At 49.0% G+C, this 18918-nt stretch overlaps 1 protein-coding gene across 1 annotated transcript in view; it reads right to left on the minus strand.

Moving 5' to 3' along the window:
- The window catches only part of AATF (apoptosis antagonizing transcription factor), a 39093-nt gene extending 20564 nt beyond the window's left edge, over positions 1–18529 (minus strand). The window contains exons 1-8 of the mRNA XM_032130235.1: positions 18422–18529; positions 16703–16891; positions 16044–16484; positions 15286–15423; positions 5130–5244; positions 4604–4808; positions 3725–3883; positions 2882–2965 (exon numbers count right to left, since the gene is read on the minus strand). Of these exons, the coding sequence (XP_031986126.1) occupies positions 2882–2965; positions 3725–3883; positions 4604–4808; positions 5130–5244; positions 15286–15423; positions 16044–16484; positions 16703–16891; positions 18422–18506 (1416 nt within the window). The 5' untranslated portion in view covers positions 18507–18529. The remainder of the gene's footprint in view (positions 1–2881; positions 2966–3724; positions 3884–4603; positions 4809–5129; positions 5245–15285; positions 15424–16043; positions 16485–16702; positions 16892–18421) is intronic.
- Positions 18530–18918: the final 389 nt, after the last annotated feature.

Raw genomic sequence — 18918 nt, forward strand, 5'->3', positions numbered from 1 at the left:
CTAAAAATAAAAAGCCTTTTTCTTCCCTAAAAACCATGTATGAAGGAGAATTTAAAGGAAAAGGAACTGGGCTCCAGCCTCTCACTCCTGCCAGTAATGAGGAACCTTCTGAAACACTTTAACTATTCCCAGCCAGTGCAACCCAAATAAAAATATTTCACTGCATTATTCAGATCAGCTTTCCACCTCCCTCCAGTATCGGCCATGACAATAAAAATTGTAACTGCTTGTAAAACAAGTGAGAAATAGGAGAAAAGGCAAAGTAGGATGAACAGGCAGAATAGAGTTAAATCCTGAATCATCACAAAACTCCACCAGACCCACCTGCTGAATTCTACCAAATATTAAGACCTGGACAAGAAAATTGTTTTTCCAGAAGAAAAACAGATTAATTAAAGAGCTTTTTATTATAATCTATAATAAAACAGTCTAGCTACTTACTCTGTTACCATTAACCTGTGCACATTCATCAAATCTTGGTTCATTTTTACTTGCCTAATTTCACACTGACACACAGAGGAAGCTGCTTTCCAGTGCTGTTCTTTATCTGAATGTTTACCTTTTAAGCAGTAATCAAAACAAATTAATAACTATAAAATGTTATTTAGAAGAATGAAAATGATCCCAGAGGAAGTCAGGATGTAAATTTAAATAGGAAGGAGAGGCAGGTGTTGAAATGCACGCTGCAATCAGCGTTATGCACAGGGGTCAGAGGTTGTGAGCACCCTCAGCTCGGTGCTGATCACTCCTGGAGAACCAGCTCCCTTCCTGCATTTTATTTCCATCCCCACATGCAATCACACACACGCACAAAAGCACTGCTCAGTTATGACCCAGTGAAAGCAAAGCCATTCAGGGCCTTGTCAGCTCCATTGTGCTGTGCTCTGCCCACTCTCAATGCAATGTTCAGCTCCAGCTTAGCGCCCTGACAAATAAAGGAAAGCACTTTATGAATCCAATTTAATTGGGAGGTGACAGAAAACACAGAGCCATTTTCCTCAGCCTTATCCCTGAACTGGCTTCAGCTCCAATCTCTGCCAAATCCCACCGAGCACGGGACACGAACCAGGGCAGCGGAACAGGCACGGGCACCCCCACAAACACCGGGAACCCGCACGGCTCCTCTCTCCCAGGAAGCATTTTGGGGATGGAGGAGAGGAGAAGGGTGGAAGGGACGGAGGGAGGGAGGGAGGGAGAGCAGGAAGGATGGAGATCAAAAACCCCCAGCAAGAGAGGAAAATGGATGTGCAGCTGCCCGGCGGCTCAGCAGATGTCTGTGCGTGATGTACGAGGCCGGGAGAAGCTGTCGGAGCTGCTGCCAAGGACTGGGAAGTGATTAAAGCCTGCACCAGGCTAAGCACCATATTTCCAGTCTGTGGGGTTCCCAAAGTGGCACCCATGCCTGGCTGTGCTGCCAGATGTTGCTGGCTGGCCCTGCTCCTGCAGCTGGAGCAGCAGGGAATGCAATCTGGAGCGCTTCCTTCCGGAGGGGCCGCACAGCGAGCCCCCGTCACCCATCCTTCACCTCTGCCCAGGCCTCCAACAACTCCAATTTGCTGCCACTTCCCTCTTGGGAAATGGCCAAGATACAGTTGTGTGTGGCAGACCCATTTGTTTTACTCAGGTGATCCTCTTCCCTCAATGACCTCCATTAGTTTAAGTTTTAATTTAGATTAACCCCAGCACCCCAATTAACCAGTGAGGGGAGAAGCTAAGCTGGGCCTGCTCATATTTCTGAAATCACGATTTAGCACAGCTACAGTTATTAGAGGGAAAGATGGGGACATTCAGCTATTGCTATTTTCTTTTTAAAAATTTAACATTTCATGGCCAAGAAGCACCTTCTCTGCACAGGTCCTCGGCCTGTCAATCTCAGCTATTTCTCCACTCCATGATTTTGTGACACCAACTTCATTTCTTCTGTGTTCTTAGGGTCCAATTTGCCCCCAAAGCTGAGCTTCTGGTCCACTTGGACCCCAAATTCCACCTCAGCATTATCTCAACAGATCTGGCCCCTTCAATCCCTGCTGCCAACAAGGCAGGCCCTCTCCCATCATCTTTTGGAGCCTGTCATCCTCACATGACAACAGCTCTCTTTTACTCCCCTAACACTTTACTGGCCACTCTAATAATTCTTCAGATGAAAAATTTCTGTCTTTCCAGCAATATAATGATATTTGTTTAGTCCTGAAGTTCAGCCTCTGTGTGGATCATCAAAGCAGACAGAGGTTTTCATGCACTGGGGAAGGACTTACAGTGACATACTGATCAATATGTGACAATTCCAGTTTTTCATAAAGCTGGCACTGTCTTTATTAAATAAACCACAAACACAGTGTTTCCCTGCACTGGCTGCAGGTTCCTTGCTTCTAAGAATTTTGCAAATAAAGGGAATAACTGGCCTGGATCCAAGCTGGCCCAGTTCCAAGAGAAGTGCCGGAGTAGCCCAGCAGCTCTCCCGCTCAGCAGGTAAATGAGATGATTTAGGCTGAGACAAGAGGAACTTCCAGTGCTTTTGAGGATCTGCTGGGACTGTTTTTCCTAAGGGGGCTCTGCCCACAGAGAACAGTCACCTTCAGAGAATTCAGAGCTTTTTCTCTTGTGTAGTAGCCACGTTCCCCAGGGAGAGGCACAGCTCCTCCTGCAGCCCTGACGCACTCAAGCAACAGCAGCAAGTTAAATCCACAGTGCAACTTCAAGCCCTACAACAAAAACTGAGAGCAGAGTCCCCTGAGGTACTTGCAGAGATTTTGGGTGCTAAACCAGGTAACTGAGTTTCACAGGTAAGAGAAATACAGAGCATAGAACCAACTGCATTTTCTCTGTAAGTATTAAAATCCAACTGGAGCCATAATTCCAACACACGTTTACCATCACCTACCTGGTGATAGAAGTCATCATCATCAAATATCTCCTCATCGATGTCCTTCAGGTGCCTGTTGGAATCTGAGGGAGGGAGGACTTCCTGGAAGCATCAAGGAAATACTGAGAGCTCATATCTGCACATTTCTGTCCCTAACTCCAGAGACATCATGTGCAGCAGCTTGTAAACACACTTGATGGTACGAAGGAATGGGGAAGAACTCCCAACATAACAAGCTTTTAAGGACCAGGAATACATTTAAAGGCAAGGCAGAAACGCTGCCAATGCCAAAACAGATTTATGATGCCTTTACTGGGAAATAAATAGGACTGTGCAAAGTCTTTCTGGCAAAATACTACAGATATTTTTAATGTAATGGCAAAAATACATCTTGCAAGTGCAGTAATTCTACCTGATCTCTCAGAATTGAGTATTTATTCATTCTTAAATACTAAATTAATAACAGGCTTACTACTAACATATTCTGTAGGTTATATGCAGTATGATTTTAAAAAGGACTTTCTGGGTTAAACACTCTAAACTGCAGAGTGAAAACCAAGTTTTGCTGCCACTAGCTCAAAAATCAGACTGAGTGAGCATCTCTTCCTGCAGCACAGGAGGGGCACAATCCCAACCCAAACCTTCTTTTCCCCTGTCAGGAACTGGGACAGGAGATAATGCAAACACCACAAAACTGGAACTTAAACGCCTTTCCTTGCCCATTTCACTCCGGGAATCAACACTCAGACACCTCCTCCTCCATCAATCTCTCACAAACAAGCACACCACCTGCTAAAGGCTCGCACTGATTGTTCCGCAGTTTCCCAGGACGAGTTAGAGAAGTAACCCCCCCCCCCTTACCGAGTTCTCAGGGCCAGGCTGAGGGGCTGGGGGAGGCTCCTGCTTGCCCAGCACGGTGTAGACGGAGCGCCGGGTCTGGGTGCGCCGCAGCAATCGCTCCCTGTCCATCAGCACGTGATCGATCTGCGCCAGCACCGAGCGCTCGAAGGCTCCGAAGCCCTGCACAGCATCAAGCAGTGTCAGATACTGCACACAGCCTCTCCTCAAGGCACCACTGCTCCTCTATCTTTCCATGTCACTGGATAAGCAGACAGCGTTCCAACAGGAGGGGGTTTGGGGCTCGTTGCAGGGATTTCTGAGAGGATTTTTGATTTGTTTCTCCCTCGCTCTCCCTTCCCAACCTGAGGCAAGTTGACGCCTGGCTTAATAAAATGCCTTTGCTGTTCTGGTTCAGATTAACTTCTCAATGATTAATACCAACTCAGAGATGTGAGGAGACCCTGGATCTCTGGGTGAAATGATTACCCATTGTACTAAAGTGTACACTTCATGGAGGAGGAGAGCCTCAGAGGGCCCTGATTCTGGTAGGAACCACAAACAGCTCGTACAGTAGCAACAGTGGCATTTTCCTGGAGATTATGTGCTGCTGGAGATCGGTTGTGATGGGGTGTCTGGTTGAGAGAACACAGAACCTACCACGGGCAGGGACACCTTCCACTATCCCAGGCTGCTCCAAGCCCTGTCCAACCTGGCCTGGGACACTTCCAGGGATGGGGCAGCCACAGCTCCTCTGGGCACCCTGTGCCAGGGCCTCCCCACCCCCACAGGGAAGAATTTGTTCTGTGTATCCTACCCAAACTCCCCCTTTTTCAGTCTGAACTTGTTCCCCAGATCCCTGCTCCACAAGAGCCACATCAGCACACACAAACCAAGCCTTGCCTTTCCCATTTTGCCAGTTGCCAGCTTTGTCTTGTCGTGCCACTTCTGCAGGATGCTGTTCCTGTAGGTCCTGAAGTCCCTGTAGCGCTTGGCTACGAACTCAGGGTACTCCTCAAACTTCAGCTTCCGTTTGGGGAGGCTCCTCCTCTTCTCCTGAGCCTTCTCCACTTGCTCCTCATCGCTGCTGCTCGGGATTTCATCCTCACTGGAACAAAACCAGGCAGGATAAACACCCTGCCCCTCTCCAAGGCAGTGTGTGAGTCCTTAACGGCCTCTCCACCACCAGCCCACACCACACTGATGTGACTGTTAAAAGCCCCATGGCTTAGCCCCTGCTCCATTATCAGAAATATCACAAACCAGACTTCCCACAAGGCAGGAAGAATTCAAATAGCAGAGTGTCTGACACCCAGACACAGCAGCAACTGAGAGAGCAGCAGGGTGAGGGTGCTCAGGAAGGCTGTGCTTTGTCCTGTTTGCTGGAGACCAAAGGATTCAGAAAGATCTTATCTCTTGCTGCATTTACCTCTCAGTTTTTGCTTGCTTCCCATCGACCAGATGCCTCGTGCCTGGGTACTGATAAAGCAGCTCATCCTGAAGTTCCACCAGCACTTTCAGCAAGGCCTCCAGGGCTTTACAACCTGCAGAGCAAGAGACACAAGTGACAAGATCTGATCTACAGGGGAAGCTTTAAACTATGACCCGGCAAGTTTAATGAAAAGATTCTGATCAGAAAAGCAGAACTGCAGGCCCAGAGATCCTCAGGAATAGAGAAAGGGAAGAGAAGATGGGTTGGAGGGGTGTAAATTGATCAATACGTGTTTTGAGTGTGATTTTTACTGGGATGAGCTGTTCACACACACAGATCCTGAAGGGAGGTGTGATGCTGTGTGATGCTGTGTATCCGAAGGCTTTTGGATCTGACAGTTTTCCTGTATCTTTGTCTGTTCCCACGGCTGTGAGCTCTCCAAGGACACACAGTTCCAGCTGACTGTGGGACAGGTTAACTGCACACTGCCACAGCATCTGCTCTTCAGAAACAGTTCTTCTGTGGCAACCAACAAGCCTCCCTGCAGAACTCTCTGATAGAAAACAAGTGTCTGCCCAGGCCCACACAAACTGTGCCTCTGCACATCAACCACAGGGCCAGCTCTCCCAGGTGAAACACTTGGCACACTCCTACCCAAAAACCTAAACTGAACTCACTCTGGCTGACAGAGCACGTGGATTTGTGTGAAGAGCAGGAGGTGGGACCTTCCCTGGAGCGAATCCTGGTGCCTCCTCTGCCACAGAGCCAGTGGGGCTGCTCTGCTTAACTCCCCAATCCTCCCGTGTACGTGGCACAAAAGAACAGGGAGAACTCTTCCCCACTCTATTTTTTTCTCTATTTCTGCTTTTCAGTGGGGGACACAGAGATCATGGGTAGAGTGAACAGCAAATCTTCCTCAGGCAGACAGAGGCAGAAATCAGCCCAGACACTCAGAGGTCTCAATCTCCTGTGAGTTACCACTGTGATATTGCTCAGTTGTCACCACCTTCAGATAAATTACAGCCTGACCTCAGTAACAGCAATGTCAAGGAGAAGATGCTTCAAGATTTTTGTTGCAGATCAGCTGTTGGACTCACCCTCCCCAAGCCTGTGGTTCATTATAGATACACTCTGACAACTCCTCTATATAAACCTATTAACGGATTAGGTTTGCTGCACTTGTAAATCAGACGTGTGTGAGCATCAAAACAATTCCACCAGACAAACAGACAAAAGCCCTTAAAAATGCATTTGTTGTAGGTGTCTGCAGCTAAAGCATCACTTGCAGAAGCCAAGTGCCCCCACCCTAGCCTGAGTGCACAGCTTACACCAGCAAAATCCTTCCCACTGCCTGCAACACAGCCAAATGTCCCCAGAGCTTCCCAAACTGTTTATTTTCTCCCTGCTGCCTCTCCTCCAGCAGCAGTGCTAATGCACCCCAGGCAGCTTTGATCCTGGCAATTACAACTGGAGTAGCACTCCAGCTCTTCTGGGGTATAGCAGGGCCACGTCGAGCAGGCAAGGAAATAAAGACAGGCTCAAGCTGCCCCAGGCTATGAGATACAGACCCCAACAGAAGTGGGGATGGGGAGCAATTTTATTTGGAGTGAAGGGGCTGGAGAGGGCAGGGAAGACAATGATGGTGTGTCTAACCAGGTGGGAGGGCTAATTATTCCAGGCAGTGGCTTCATCACGAGCCTCTTACAGCTGGGTAATTTCCCTGTTCTCAGTTCTCGTGTATTTAATAGCATTATTGGATGGCATTCTCACTTTTACTGTTGGCTGCTTAAGTGTGCTGTAAACTCAACTTCAGAAGCCAAGTGCCACCCCCTCCTGCTCTCTTCCCATCTAGCCCTGCCCTATCCATTTCACATTTAATTCCAGGAGGGACTGTTTTCTTCCCAGTCTCGTCTTTATCTTCTCTTCCCTCTGAAGCCCTTGTCTGCCTTTACAGTGCCAGCTTTGGGGAAGAGTCTGGCCCCGCTTGTGAATGAAGGCAGCACAAACCAAAACTGTTTCATGGATGCAAACTGGCTCATTTTGAAAGGAGGCTGGACACTGACTGACCCTCCTACCCCCAGCAGGATTTTTGTAATGCTGCTCCTTGTCTGAAACAAGAACACAACAGGCATGGTTGGAATATAACCTCCAGCTTACATGGGACTCAGCATGTCTGTGGCGAGACACTACCTTGGGAAGAGTCACTTTTAAGAGTCCACAGAAGCCCCTTCATTTCGTGTCCAGGAGGGAAAAAGTTGTTCCAGATCCAGCAGGCAGCCGATCAATCCCCCCAGAACGCTGGGAGCCAGCACCAGTAAATCAAAGTGCGCCTTGCTCTTAATACTCCCTCACACGTCCTCGTTTTATCCAGCCCTCCGCCCAGGCTGGGAGCAGCCCTGGAGTATTTAGCTGCACTCAGGGATAGCACTGCCATGTATCAAAGTGTCAGCAGACCCACCAGAGATGAAATCTGTCCTGCTGCTCTCAAACCACACAAAATCAATTCTGTCAATGCCCGTGGTTATGGACAAACTGGCCCGGCTGCAGGGACTGATCCCAGAGCTGCCACGCAATCCATGCAATGCACGTGGGGATGGGCTGCCAGGGGGCTTCTGTGGCTCATCCACGCTCCCAGCCCAGCATTCCCACAGCTTCCCACACACGAAAAGCCCTGCACTCTTTTCCATGACCTCTGGGTCTCATTTCACCTTCCCCAGCAGCTGCGTGGAGCTGCGGGAGCAGCCACAGGCAGGGACACTGAATCCATGGAAAAACCCCGGAGCCTCCAGGCCAGGCTTTCCAAGGCATTCACAGAGACAGCTCCTGGCACTCCCAGAACTGCCCCACCAGGCACCTCTACCATGCCTGACCCTGGTGCACCCATCCAGCAGATTTGGAGTGTGATGGATTCACAGAGCCACCCCTTGGGATTCCCCAAACTGCTCCACCCTGTCCCTGCTACACCCATCCAGCAGATCAGAGTGCAACGGGTCAGGGAAGAAATCCTGAAACTGGGGCAAACCTCCCAGGATCTTCACTCCACGTGGCACCTTGCAGAGTGCTGCTGTGGCAGTGCTTCCCACAGACTGTATCCAAACACAGGAACATCCTTCCCGGGATGTACCAGCAGGGACCACCACCTACCCAGCACACAGCTCCACCTCAGAGCCCGTGCCCACACTGGAAATTAAGGACTTTTTCCCCTCAATTAAATATGAGGGTCTGGCATCACAGGAATATCATCGAGCTTTCCGTTCTCCCTGCACCTCCCCAGGCTGGGGAAGTGCTCACACAGAAAAGCTGGAGCAATGCTGGCGCTGGAATGAAGGGATGCAGGGCAAAAGCTGAGCTGCACGATCTTGGGAGCGTTCCCCTGCCTCACGGAGAGTCCCCACGGAGGCTCCGTGTCCCCACCACACCGCTCACATTATGCAAATCGAAAGCAGGAGAGGAACCCAAGCTCTTATTTTAATCACCGCACATAATGAGGAGTCTCTCCACCAGGTACACAGGTTTATCCCAGCACTCATGGAGAGAGGGAATCCTCCCTCCCTTCAAAGGGCTGTGGGACAGGAGTTAAACTCCAGGTCAAAATGGCCCTCGACGTGCTGGCCTCGGAACAATGCTCCCCATTCACAGCCAGCAGCCAGCCACTTGCACTCGTCATCCCCAGCAATTAATCCCCCACCAAACACGTTTGATTAAATCTTTTCAAGCAAATCCTTTGCTTTGCTTTTGTTAGTTCACTTCTTGTCAACATCTATTAAAATATGCCTTTAATTCTCCCACAATCTTAAAAAACACCGATTCCACTGTCTTCAACTTTAATCAACTGTATGGCCGGCATTTTTCATTTCATAATAATGGGCTGTTTGGAATTCAAGAGGCAGGCTCAACATCAATCATTCGGCAAGAATTTTTCCACTGCAATAAATATGCAAATGAGGAAAGCCAGTCAGTCGTATTTCAGGCCCGACTTGCTAGTGTTTTAAAAAAGACACAAATTTATTAATTGCCGTTGGCCAGCGGAATCCTATTACTTTGGGCATTGATTACAAAGCTGTGTGAGTGATTATTGTGCAACTCGCAGGCTATCCAGGCATGAGGAAAAATTATTAAAGCAAGGCAGAGATTATCAACTCGGAATAACAATAAGCCTTAACATTTTAGGCCTCTAACTTCTTCAACAAAGAATTACGCCGCAGCTCCAGTGTATCATAATTCTGAAGTCTGTCAGTATTACTTTTGGAGCTTGTTCTATATTCCCAGCAGCAGAACAACGTTCCCAGCCAGGAAAAGGCGGGGGAATTCCTCCAGGTATCACATCTTAGACATGGGGCTTTGGACAGCAGCTTGGATGTAATTCCCAGCATGGGAGGAACCTCAGGAGGAACAGCGTGGGGCAGGCAGGATCCCAGCAGCTCCAGCCGGGCACCCCGAGTGTCCTGGGGCCCCAAATCAATGTGGCTCAGAAAGAAAAGAAATAATCCTGTCTGATAAGCCTCAGACAGGAGCTCCAAGAGCCAGCCCAGACTCGATGATAGGCTAAAGGTGATTTTTTACAGGTGGTGTGGTTACATTTGCATTTCTCACAGACCTCAGCTCAATCCCAGCACAAAGCACTGGTAAATCTGTCCAAATTTCAGAAATGAAGGGAGCAACTCTGCCTTCGTGCTTCCCAAAACGGTGAGTTTGGGGAATTCTATCAAATGTCGGTAGGAAAAGGGGCAACTTCGCTGAGACTGCAAAGGTCTGCTCCACACCCAAGCCCAGTTTACTGGTTCCATTGGAATGCAAATGATGCAACAGCCTTCGAAGAGGGGAAAATTGTATTCCCTCGGCACACAGGAGCCAGGGCTGCACCCCCCCGTCCACACCAGTGCTTCAGCTGACTCCCAAAGAGTTACAGAACAGCCTCAATTTAGCCCTTTCACTCCAATATTACTGCATCTGACAGGAAGGACAACAGGATCAGACACAGATGAGTTTGCTAAAAGTAAAGAAAATAACTGGATGCAACAACAGAATAAAGGCTGGGTATTCAGGGGTTTATTAGAGGCGACTGGGGGGGGGGGAAAGCTGAGGAGGAGAGAAAGAGAAGCACTTCCATGAAGTTCATGCTCTGCTGATTCGCCTCAACCATCATCTTTTGATATCAGCCCAAACCAGGGAGGGGATGGGGCTGGAAAAATGAGATTTATAAAAACTGATGTTTTACATTACTGTAAATGCGAAGAAGCTGACAACACACATTGCTGCCTCTGCCAGCCTGGAGTCCCCAAGCACGTGGGCAAGGAGGAGAAAGGAAGGGGAAATGTGAAATTTCATAGTTATATCTGGATATTAAGGCCAGAAGGGAACATTAGCCCATCCAGACTGACCTCCCCACATAATACCAGGCCATTAATTATATTTATCATTACAAGCCCCGAGTTTCCATCTCAAGGTACCCAACTGCCAATTAATCTGAGTTAGCTGACATTTGCACACGCTTGTCTGGACACTTTTAAAGCCTTTGTTTCCCTGCATCTTGTTTGTGCAGTACACAGACTAACATGCACAAATATTTAGCTAAATTCAGTTTAATTAGCTATTAATCTTGAGAAACTCGGGTGTAGGCAAAGCTGTCTGAGTGTGGCGTAATCCCACGGGCTGGAATTCAGGTGGATCAGGTCACCAACCAGGGGCTGTCCCAGCATTTCCTGCACTGAAATTTAAGGCTGATTTCAAATAAACCCCAGACATCACCACTGAACAACACACATGACTACGGACATCACCTATTAAATCATTTTACCACACCCATACATGAGGAGACAACAATTCTACTCAAAAGTACTGAACAGCACAAGCTAAAAGGCACGAAATTTAGAAAGAAGGGTCTGATTCATTCATTTCTTTCAGCTGAGAGAAGAGTCTTCATTAATGTCAACAGGCTTTGGCTCAGTCCCAAAAAGAGTTGAACAGATTCCCCATGAGATCAGAGAGGAGAGGTGAAATTTGGGGACACCTGCATCCACATCCATTTAAATCACATTCAGCCCTGCATGAATTGACAGGGCCAATGCTTTTTGTATTCATAAAGTGTCCAGACTAATACAATTCAATTAAAATGAACTACCAGTTTTAAGTGGGCTAGATCTGATCACAATAATTTACACTCAGGCTTGAAACCCAGTTCTGCTGTCACACATTTGTGCAGGCTCCCAGTGAAATCTTCAAAGCAAGAATATATTTAAGTCCACGATCTTGCCTAGCACCAATTAATCCTGTAACTGCTCTATGCCTCTGGAAACTGTGTAATCTGCCTGTGCCTCAGTTCCTCCCCCTCCCCTGTGACACTCACCCCGCTCTGTATTAATGCATTAACATCTCCAGATGGAGGTGTGGATATATTGGAGTTTTAAAAGCGATCCGGGAATGGAGGTGATAACAAAATTACGAGGGAATTCTTGGCAGCCGAGTCCTGCAGGCTTCCCTTCAAACTTCCAAGCCTGTGTCAGTAAATCACATTTCACCAGAGAGCTGTTCCCTACCCAGGTGTGTCCAGGTGAGGGGGAGAGGGGGATGCCTTGCCAGGCACGTCCTCTGTCCCAGGAAGTGGAACAGGTTCTCTGGTACCTACAGCAGACTGGATTTCATCCAAAATTACTCACTGCAGTTTGGTCTCCCATTTGTATGTAACACACTTTGTTCAGGTTTATTTTATTACTGATCACAAACCTTGGTGAAACTTCACCACAGCTCTCCAAAGTGTAAATAACTTAATATTTGTTGCCCCCACTTTTGTTCCTCCACTGAGCAAATCGATCCCCACACACCCTGCATACCTCCTTTTACCAAACCCACTATTTCCTCCATTTCTTGAAATTATCTGCAGCTTATGCTGAGGAATAGAAATGCAGGATTCTGGTATTTTCTCTCAATCCACTGACAGATGGAGTCAAAGACAAAAAAAAAAAAAAAAAAACAACCAACAACCCCAAAGCCCCACAGAAGTTTACACTGAGTGAGCAGTTTAGATTCCAGGGACACCCTGAACTCTTGGAGAAGCAAAGCATACACTTGTGAAAACACACACAGCCACTTGTCCCTTTAAAGTCCTGCAATTTCCACCACTTTCTGGCAAGAAATTTCCTCACCTGGGTTTCTGTACATTTTTAACTCATCTCACCAACTATGAAGTGAAAATAACACAATCTGCTATTTAAAAGCTGGAATTCCCAGCTCTTTTTGAAAAGCATATGGTATTAGTCACTGAAACGTTCCCAGTTTAGTATTTTTAACTAGAATTATAAAGAAAAAGCAACACAGCTACAGGCCTGCACAGAGAAGCCCAGGGCCTTTGAGGATGAAGAGATTTAATTACTTAAAGCCCTTGTTACCTCCTTGTCCCTCAATTATTTGTGGGTTTTTGGTCATTCTATCAAGATTTAACAGAACAAGCCCCACACCCTGGAACTGTTTAATTCCTGACACTGGATGTGGCTCCACCAATGTTTATTCCACCTCTACTTTGGCTCTTCCTTGCCCTTGAGGTAATTTTTGGAGACAATTTCATGAGATCCTCTTCCAACCTCCCAACACAGTAAAATATGAGTGGCAGGCCTGCAATCTGTGCACAGACACAGCACAGAAACTTGCACCTTGCACTCCTTTTCTATGTAAATAATGCAGGGATCCTGCGGGAACATGCCAGGGATTGGAATTTTTAATTAATGGGTCTCTTTAATGTGCAAATCAGGAGCAGATTGCAAATTCTGACTTGCATTGATTATGAAAAACATTAATTGAACGTGCAAGACCCCAAACAGAGGCAACATCTCAAGCCCTGGATCAGACTGGAAGATGCAGTGCAGGGGAATACAAATCTGTCTTGGAGAAAACAGCCCACTCCAGGCAGTAGCACCTTGGAACTGTGAGCTGGGAGGGTTTGTGTGTGCAGGGCATTAAACATTGGACATTTGTGCTGCTTTCACAGCTCAGCCACTCTGATCTCAGTGCTAAAAACCATCCAGACTTTCTCAGTGGGTGCAAAACAGGAATAAACATGAGCTCCATGACCACAGTTTGGTCTCCCATTTGTATGTAAAAAGGGTGACAGAAGAAATCTGGAATATAATTAAAGATTCAAAAAAAAAAAAAAACAAAACAACAAACCAACAAAAAAAAAAAAGGGAAATAAAAAGTAAGACAGCACAAACAAAGCAATGCTGTCTCTTTAAACAGAAATTCATCCTATATAAATTATGGCCATAAACTTTTCCTGCAGTGCAGCCTAATTAATTCTTGTTCTATACACAAAGGGAAATGCTGGGTGACAAATGGGTGTGAAGCCTGAAAGCTGCCAGGTCTGCAAAACATTTTCTACTTCAATTTATAAGCAATTTTGCAGTAAATCATCTACCAGAACCTGAGATCTCCGGAATCTAAGGTTGTCCAAAGCACATTGTAACATTACCAAAAAAAAAAAAAAATCATAAAAGATTACAAAAATAGTAAATTAAACACTTGTAACCTCCAGTCTCAAAATCTGGAAAATGAGCATGACCTTGCCATTTTCACTCAGGTTTGGCTTTAAAACTGCAAATGGATGGAGAATTGCTGTCTACTCCTTAACACAATTATACTGCAGCCCTTAGGGAATTCCAGCACCATAACAGGGTTGTCCTGAGTAGGAGATACCCAAGAGGAAAATACACAAAGGACCATTTTCCAATTCCAAAAATTCAGCCTTCCTCTGAGCACAGAGCAGAAATTTCATGGGAAAAATTACTGGAAACACTCTTGTTCAGGAGCTCTGAGAGCACTGGGAGCCTCCTGACTTCAGCATCCTGCAGGGTTCACCCAGAGTCTGGGATTTTGGCACCAACTCCTTTGTGCAACTTGAACACCAAATCATTTCCTCCTGTTCAATGAGGGTGATGAAAACATGCCAGATTTATTTTGTGGATTTGGACAGAAGTGCTGAGGCTCCTCTGAAAGGAGAGCATCATCCAGCCCAAAAGAGTGTCCATGTCATGATTATCCCAAATCCTGTCCAAGGCTGAAGCACAGCACGTACAGCAAATGTGGCAGCAGTAGCAGAATGTTCCTAAATTCAGAATTTCCCATCTCAGCCTGAGCATCTCCTCTGCTAACACTGCCCAGGTCACTCCAGCTTTATGTTCTCAGTGTCTTCACAGACAAACTGCAGAACACAAACCCAAGCTATGAGGAGTATCAGAGTGAACTCCTACAACTTCCCTGCCCAGATGATGAGGAGAAGGTGAGGAGGGGATCATGGAGCAGTTCTCAGCCACGGAGTTTCCCTCAGAGCTCTGCACAGCTGAGGGATTAGCCTCTGCAGCATTGGGGACATTAAACTCCATGTTCTTGGGTGTATTTTGCTTATGGGAAATATCAAAATGTCAACCATTGTTTCTGTTAAAGGTCTTTAATGATATTGCATCTTAGACCTGTAATGAAACATGGAGCTGGGGCAGTTTGTAATGCATCTCATTAAGGACATTAATAACGTGTGTTCCACTGAAAGGTCAGCACAGGATTGGTGGGAGTTTGCCTTTTTGTCCTTAATCACTTCATTTAAAGCAGCAGAGCCAACGTTAAACCAGCAAGTAGCTCACCTGCTGTCACTGCAGGTAAGATGATTGCTGCCATGTCCTGGGCAGGGGTGAGCCAGGGGATCACAGCCCAGCCTTGCTGCAGGGCCAAGATTCAGGGTCATGTCTGATGACCCAGACATCTCTCTCCCTGTACATTCACCTCAAGGCTAGAAAAAAGGTGTCCAAATACAAAAATTAAGCAGAGCCACACCACTGTGAAGCCCAGCCCACTTTGCACTTATCAACTGGAGCCTGCACGTTATTACTTTGTACTGGAGAATCCACTACAGCTCTCATCAGATCAGTGTCAGCAGTGCTTCTCAGGAATAAACAGGTGAAGCAGATCCAAGCTGCTATTTAACTGCACTGACCCTCTCCTTTGGGCTGCATTACTCCTGCTTTGGGCAAACCTTTGCCTTCACTGGCCCAGCACAAAATTGGTACAAGGTGTCTCTGGACAAAGCATCCCAGCTCTGCACTGAACAGCAACAACCAAACCAATTGTTTATAAGAGTCTGAGCAAAGGAGAAAGATTAAAGGGCTCTTACAGGTCTCCACAGCGCTGTCAAAGTCCTGTCCCCCTTCCTTCCTGAACCTGGGGTAGGTGTCTGGCTGGGGCAGCCTGTTGGCTGTCATGAGCACCTTCTGCATCTTGATCCTCCCTTCCATCAGCTGATCCCACAGGGCTGCACAACAAAAAGGAAATAAAAGAACCAGTTAGCAAGCCAGAGCACTTGTTCCTTGTGAAGGACCTGCCAGCTCAGGCGCTCTCCTTCGAGCTGCATTACTCCTGCTCAGGGCAGTGTTTGCATGCACTGACCAGCACAAAATGGGTGCCACAAGTTGTCTCTGGACAAAGCAAATCCCAGCTGCAACTCTGTGACCCACAAATCAAACCACCCCTTTGCTTTCCTGTTCCAAAGGACAGTCTGCAGACCGAGGTTCAATAGTTTTACAGCTCAGGCAGGAACAAATGGCATTTTGGGTGTTACACTTTGCAAAGAAACAAAGTGATCTCAGCATCACAGCAGGACCAGTGCAGGAAGTCCCAGTGCCCACTGGTCCCACGAGGATATTCTGCACTGGTTCAGTTAAGCCAGTGGATAAATACACTTCACACCATGAGCTGTTACAGAAGCAGTGACACCAGATGTGGCAGAACACCTGCAAACACAGGGGCTGCAGGAGCAGGCCCAGGCAGGGTGCTAACAGCACCTTACCACGCTGAGGGGCTTCCCAGCACGGCTGGCTGTACACTGCCAGCAAGGTGACAGGCCTGGCAAGCACACAGCAAACATGCACAAACCTAGCTGGTTCCTCACAGCTTTGCCCTTCTCCACTTCTTCAGACTCCTGTCCCCTGGAGAAGGTCAGCACTCCCCCATCTTCTTCGCTGTCTTTGGTTTCCTTTCCGTCGTCGTGGTTTTCACTCCCGTATTCCTCCTCCTCCTCCTCACTTCCTTCTTCCATGTCAGCATCATCCTCATCTTCATCTGCACCTTCATCCTCCCCTTCACTGCTCCCTTCACCATCCATCCCCTCTGCAAACTTCTCGAAGTCTGTGATACTCTGGAAGCTGAACTTTGGTGCCTTGGCCTTGACAGACGGATCCTCCTCTTCATCGTCCTCCAAGTCATCCTCCTGCTCACTGCCAGCACTGCTGGGCTTCTCCCTGGCCTTAGTGCCAACGCTGTCCTCCTCTTCTGAGCCTTCACTGTCACTGTACCAGTCATCTAATTCTTCTTCAGCTAATAAATGAGAGGAAAAAGTTAATTACTTAGCAGAAAAATGTGCCACCTTGCAGTGCTCATCAGCAACAGCCCAGCTTTGAGTTATTTAATGTCCAACCTAATCACAGCTGTTCCTTGCCCTGTAACAGGGCCCTGAGGTTTGCCATGCTCAGTCCCGTGCTGACATCACGTTTTGTGTAGCCCAGTAAAAAGAGGGAAAAAATGAGATTTCTTACCAGATCCTTCTTCAGACAGAGCATCTCCCCAGAGCTCTTCCCGCAAAGCTTTCCGAGATGTGGCTTTTCCGCTGTACCTCTTATCAGCTTCCAGGAGAGAGGCTGAAGCTCTTTTCCTGATATTGCCAACAGGCAAAATGTCATCCGTGGTTTCATCCTCAAATCTGTCAATCACTTTAGCAACGGTAGCTGTGGGGGGAAAAAAAAAACAGGGCAGGGGTGTCTGAACTGAACTGAATTCCAGTCTGGAAGGAGCAGCTGCAGCAAGGAGCCCTGGGAAGCTCCTCATGCTCTGTAACAACAGGGCACTGCACAGGGGAGCTGGGTGGGAACAGAAGTCATGGAAGAGTCTGGCTGTGGGGCTTTGAGAAGTGCAGGAGAGCCACACAAATAATTTTCTGCAAGGGGGAAAGGTTCCTGCGTGAAGCAGAACACAAACTCAGCCAAGCCCCCCCAAGGATGCAGGAGAGTCTCTGAGAAGTACAGCCCTTCATGTGGAGGACTCTGCAAAGCTGCAATGCCTTCACTCACTTCATGCTTGCAGATTAAAAGAGGAAAACTCCAATTCAGATGCACTTCGGCCTCTTGCTACATATGCAAGCCACATAAATACATAAAGATTTCAGAAAAGCTCAACAAAGGAAATAATTTCACTGTGGTTATTGCCCTCCTTCATCCCCACCTTCTCCAGGACACAGAGCAGTCCAGCCCAGAGAACACATCCCACCATCCTCCCTCCCTGCTTTCATTCATGTGCAAGACACCCAGTGCCAAATTACAGGGTTAGCTTTGTTCGGGCAATCGAGCGACAATCAATCGCTGAGTGCTCTTAATGTGTGTTTGGAAATGTTAATGCCTCACTTGGAGTGTTTGTTTGAGGCTGAGGGGGGCAAAAAAACCTCCTGCTCATAACCAAAGCAACAAAATCTGCTCTAAGTGCAGTCATTCCAGCTGGCAGAGCATGGCAAAATGCTGGGCACCAAGGAACGGCTGGGCAGGAGGGGCAGAGGCTGAATGGCCCGTGGGACTGCAGGGATCTCCTGGAATCCTCAGTCTTGGCACCACCACAGGACGAAGATCTCCCCCCAGAGCAGCTGGGGCTGCCCCTGGATCCCTGGCAGTGCCCAAGGCCAGGCTGGACATTGGGGCTGGAGCAGCCTGGGACAGTGGGAGGTGTCCCTGCCCATGGCAGGGTGGCACAGGATGGGCTCTAAGGCCCCTTCCAACCCAAACTAGTCTGGGATTCTGTGAAGTCTGAAACAAAATTATGGTTACTAAAATGGGAAAACGCCTCTGCTGCCCACGGTAACCTCCTCAGTGGTTACTAAGGCGTTTCTTACAAGATACTATTGCTCTCACACAGACTGCAGAGACCAGCCAGGCTAAGGCTAACACAGGCCTGATCCCGGATGCGGCCCCAGTCTCTGCGAGAACCCCGATCCTGGGCACATCCCTGATCCCACAGGTGGCTCGATCCCCGAGCTGAACTCGATGGCGGAGGCAACCCCGACACAGCCCCGAGCCCTGAGGTCACCCCCGGGCCGGGGGCACAGCGGGAGCGCCGCGCTCCGCCCGCAGCTCGGGGCGCCGGGGCCCGACCGCCCCCCGCCGCCGCGGCGCCACGTGCGGCCGCTCCGGCAGCGCGCGGGCCGCCCCCGCCGGCCTCCTCCCGCCGCCGCCGGCCGCGGTGCCAAACGCCCTCCCCCGCTCCTCCCGCACCTTCCTCCGCGTCGTCCTCGGGGTCCCGCGGGCCGGGCCGGGGGTCGAGCAGCGCCTGCAGCCGCAGCGCCAAGGGCGCCGCCATCTTGGGGGGAGCGTGAGGGAGCGCGGGGCGGGGCCTGAGGGGCGGGGCCGGGGCGGGGCCTGAGGGGCGGGGCCGGGCCTGAGGGGCGGGGGATGCGCCCCGGGCCCGCCGGGATCCGACCGGGAGCGGTCCCGGGGCCCAGCCGGGAAGGATCGCGGGGTTACAGAGGGATCCAACCGGGAACGATGGGGGGGTTACACCGGGACCCAGCCGGGAATGATCCCGCGATCCAGCCGGCAGCGATGGCGGCGTCCCAGCCAGGACGCCGTGTCCCGGGACGTCGCGAGTGTCCCCTCTTGCCTGGAGGGGTCTGGGCCGGGATGCGCGGCCAGGGGGGACAGTGACAAACAGCGATTTTCCCCCAGAACCACCCCCCCGAGCCCCCCGCCCGCCGCCTCGGCCTCCCGTCATT

Source organism: Corvus moneduloides, chromosome 20 (genome assembly GCF_009650955.1).
Source record: "Corvus moneduloides isolate bCorMon1 chromosome 20, bCorMon1.pri, whole genome shotgun sequence".
Taxonomy (NCBI): domain Eukaryota; kingdom Metazoa; phylum Chordata; class Aves; order Passeriformes; family Corvidae; genus Corvus; species Corvus moneduloides.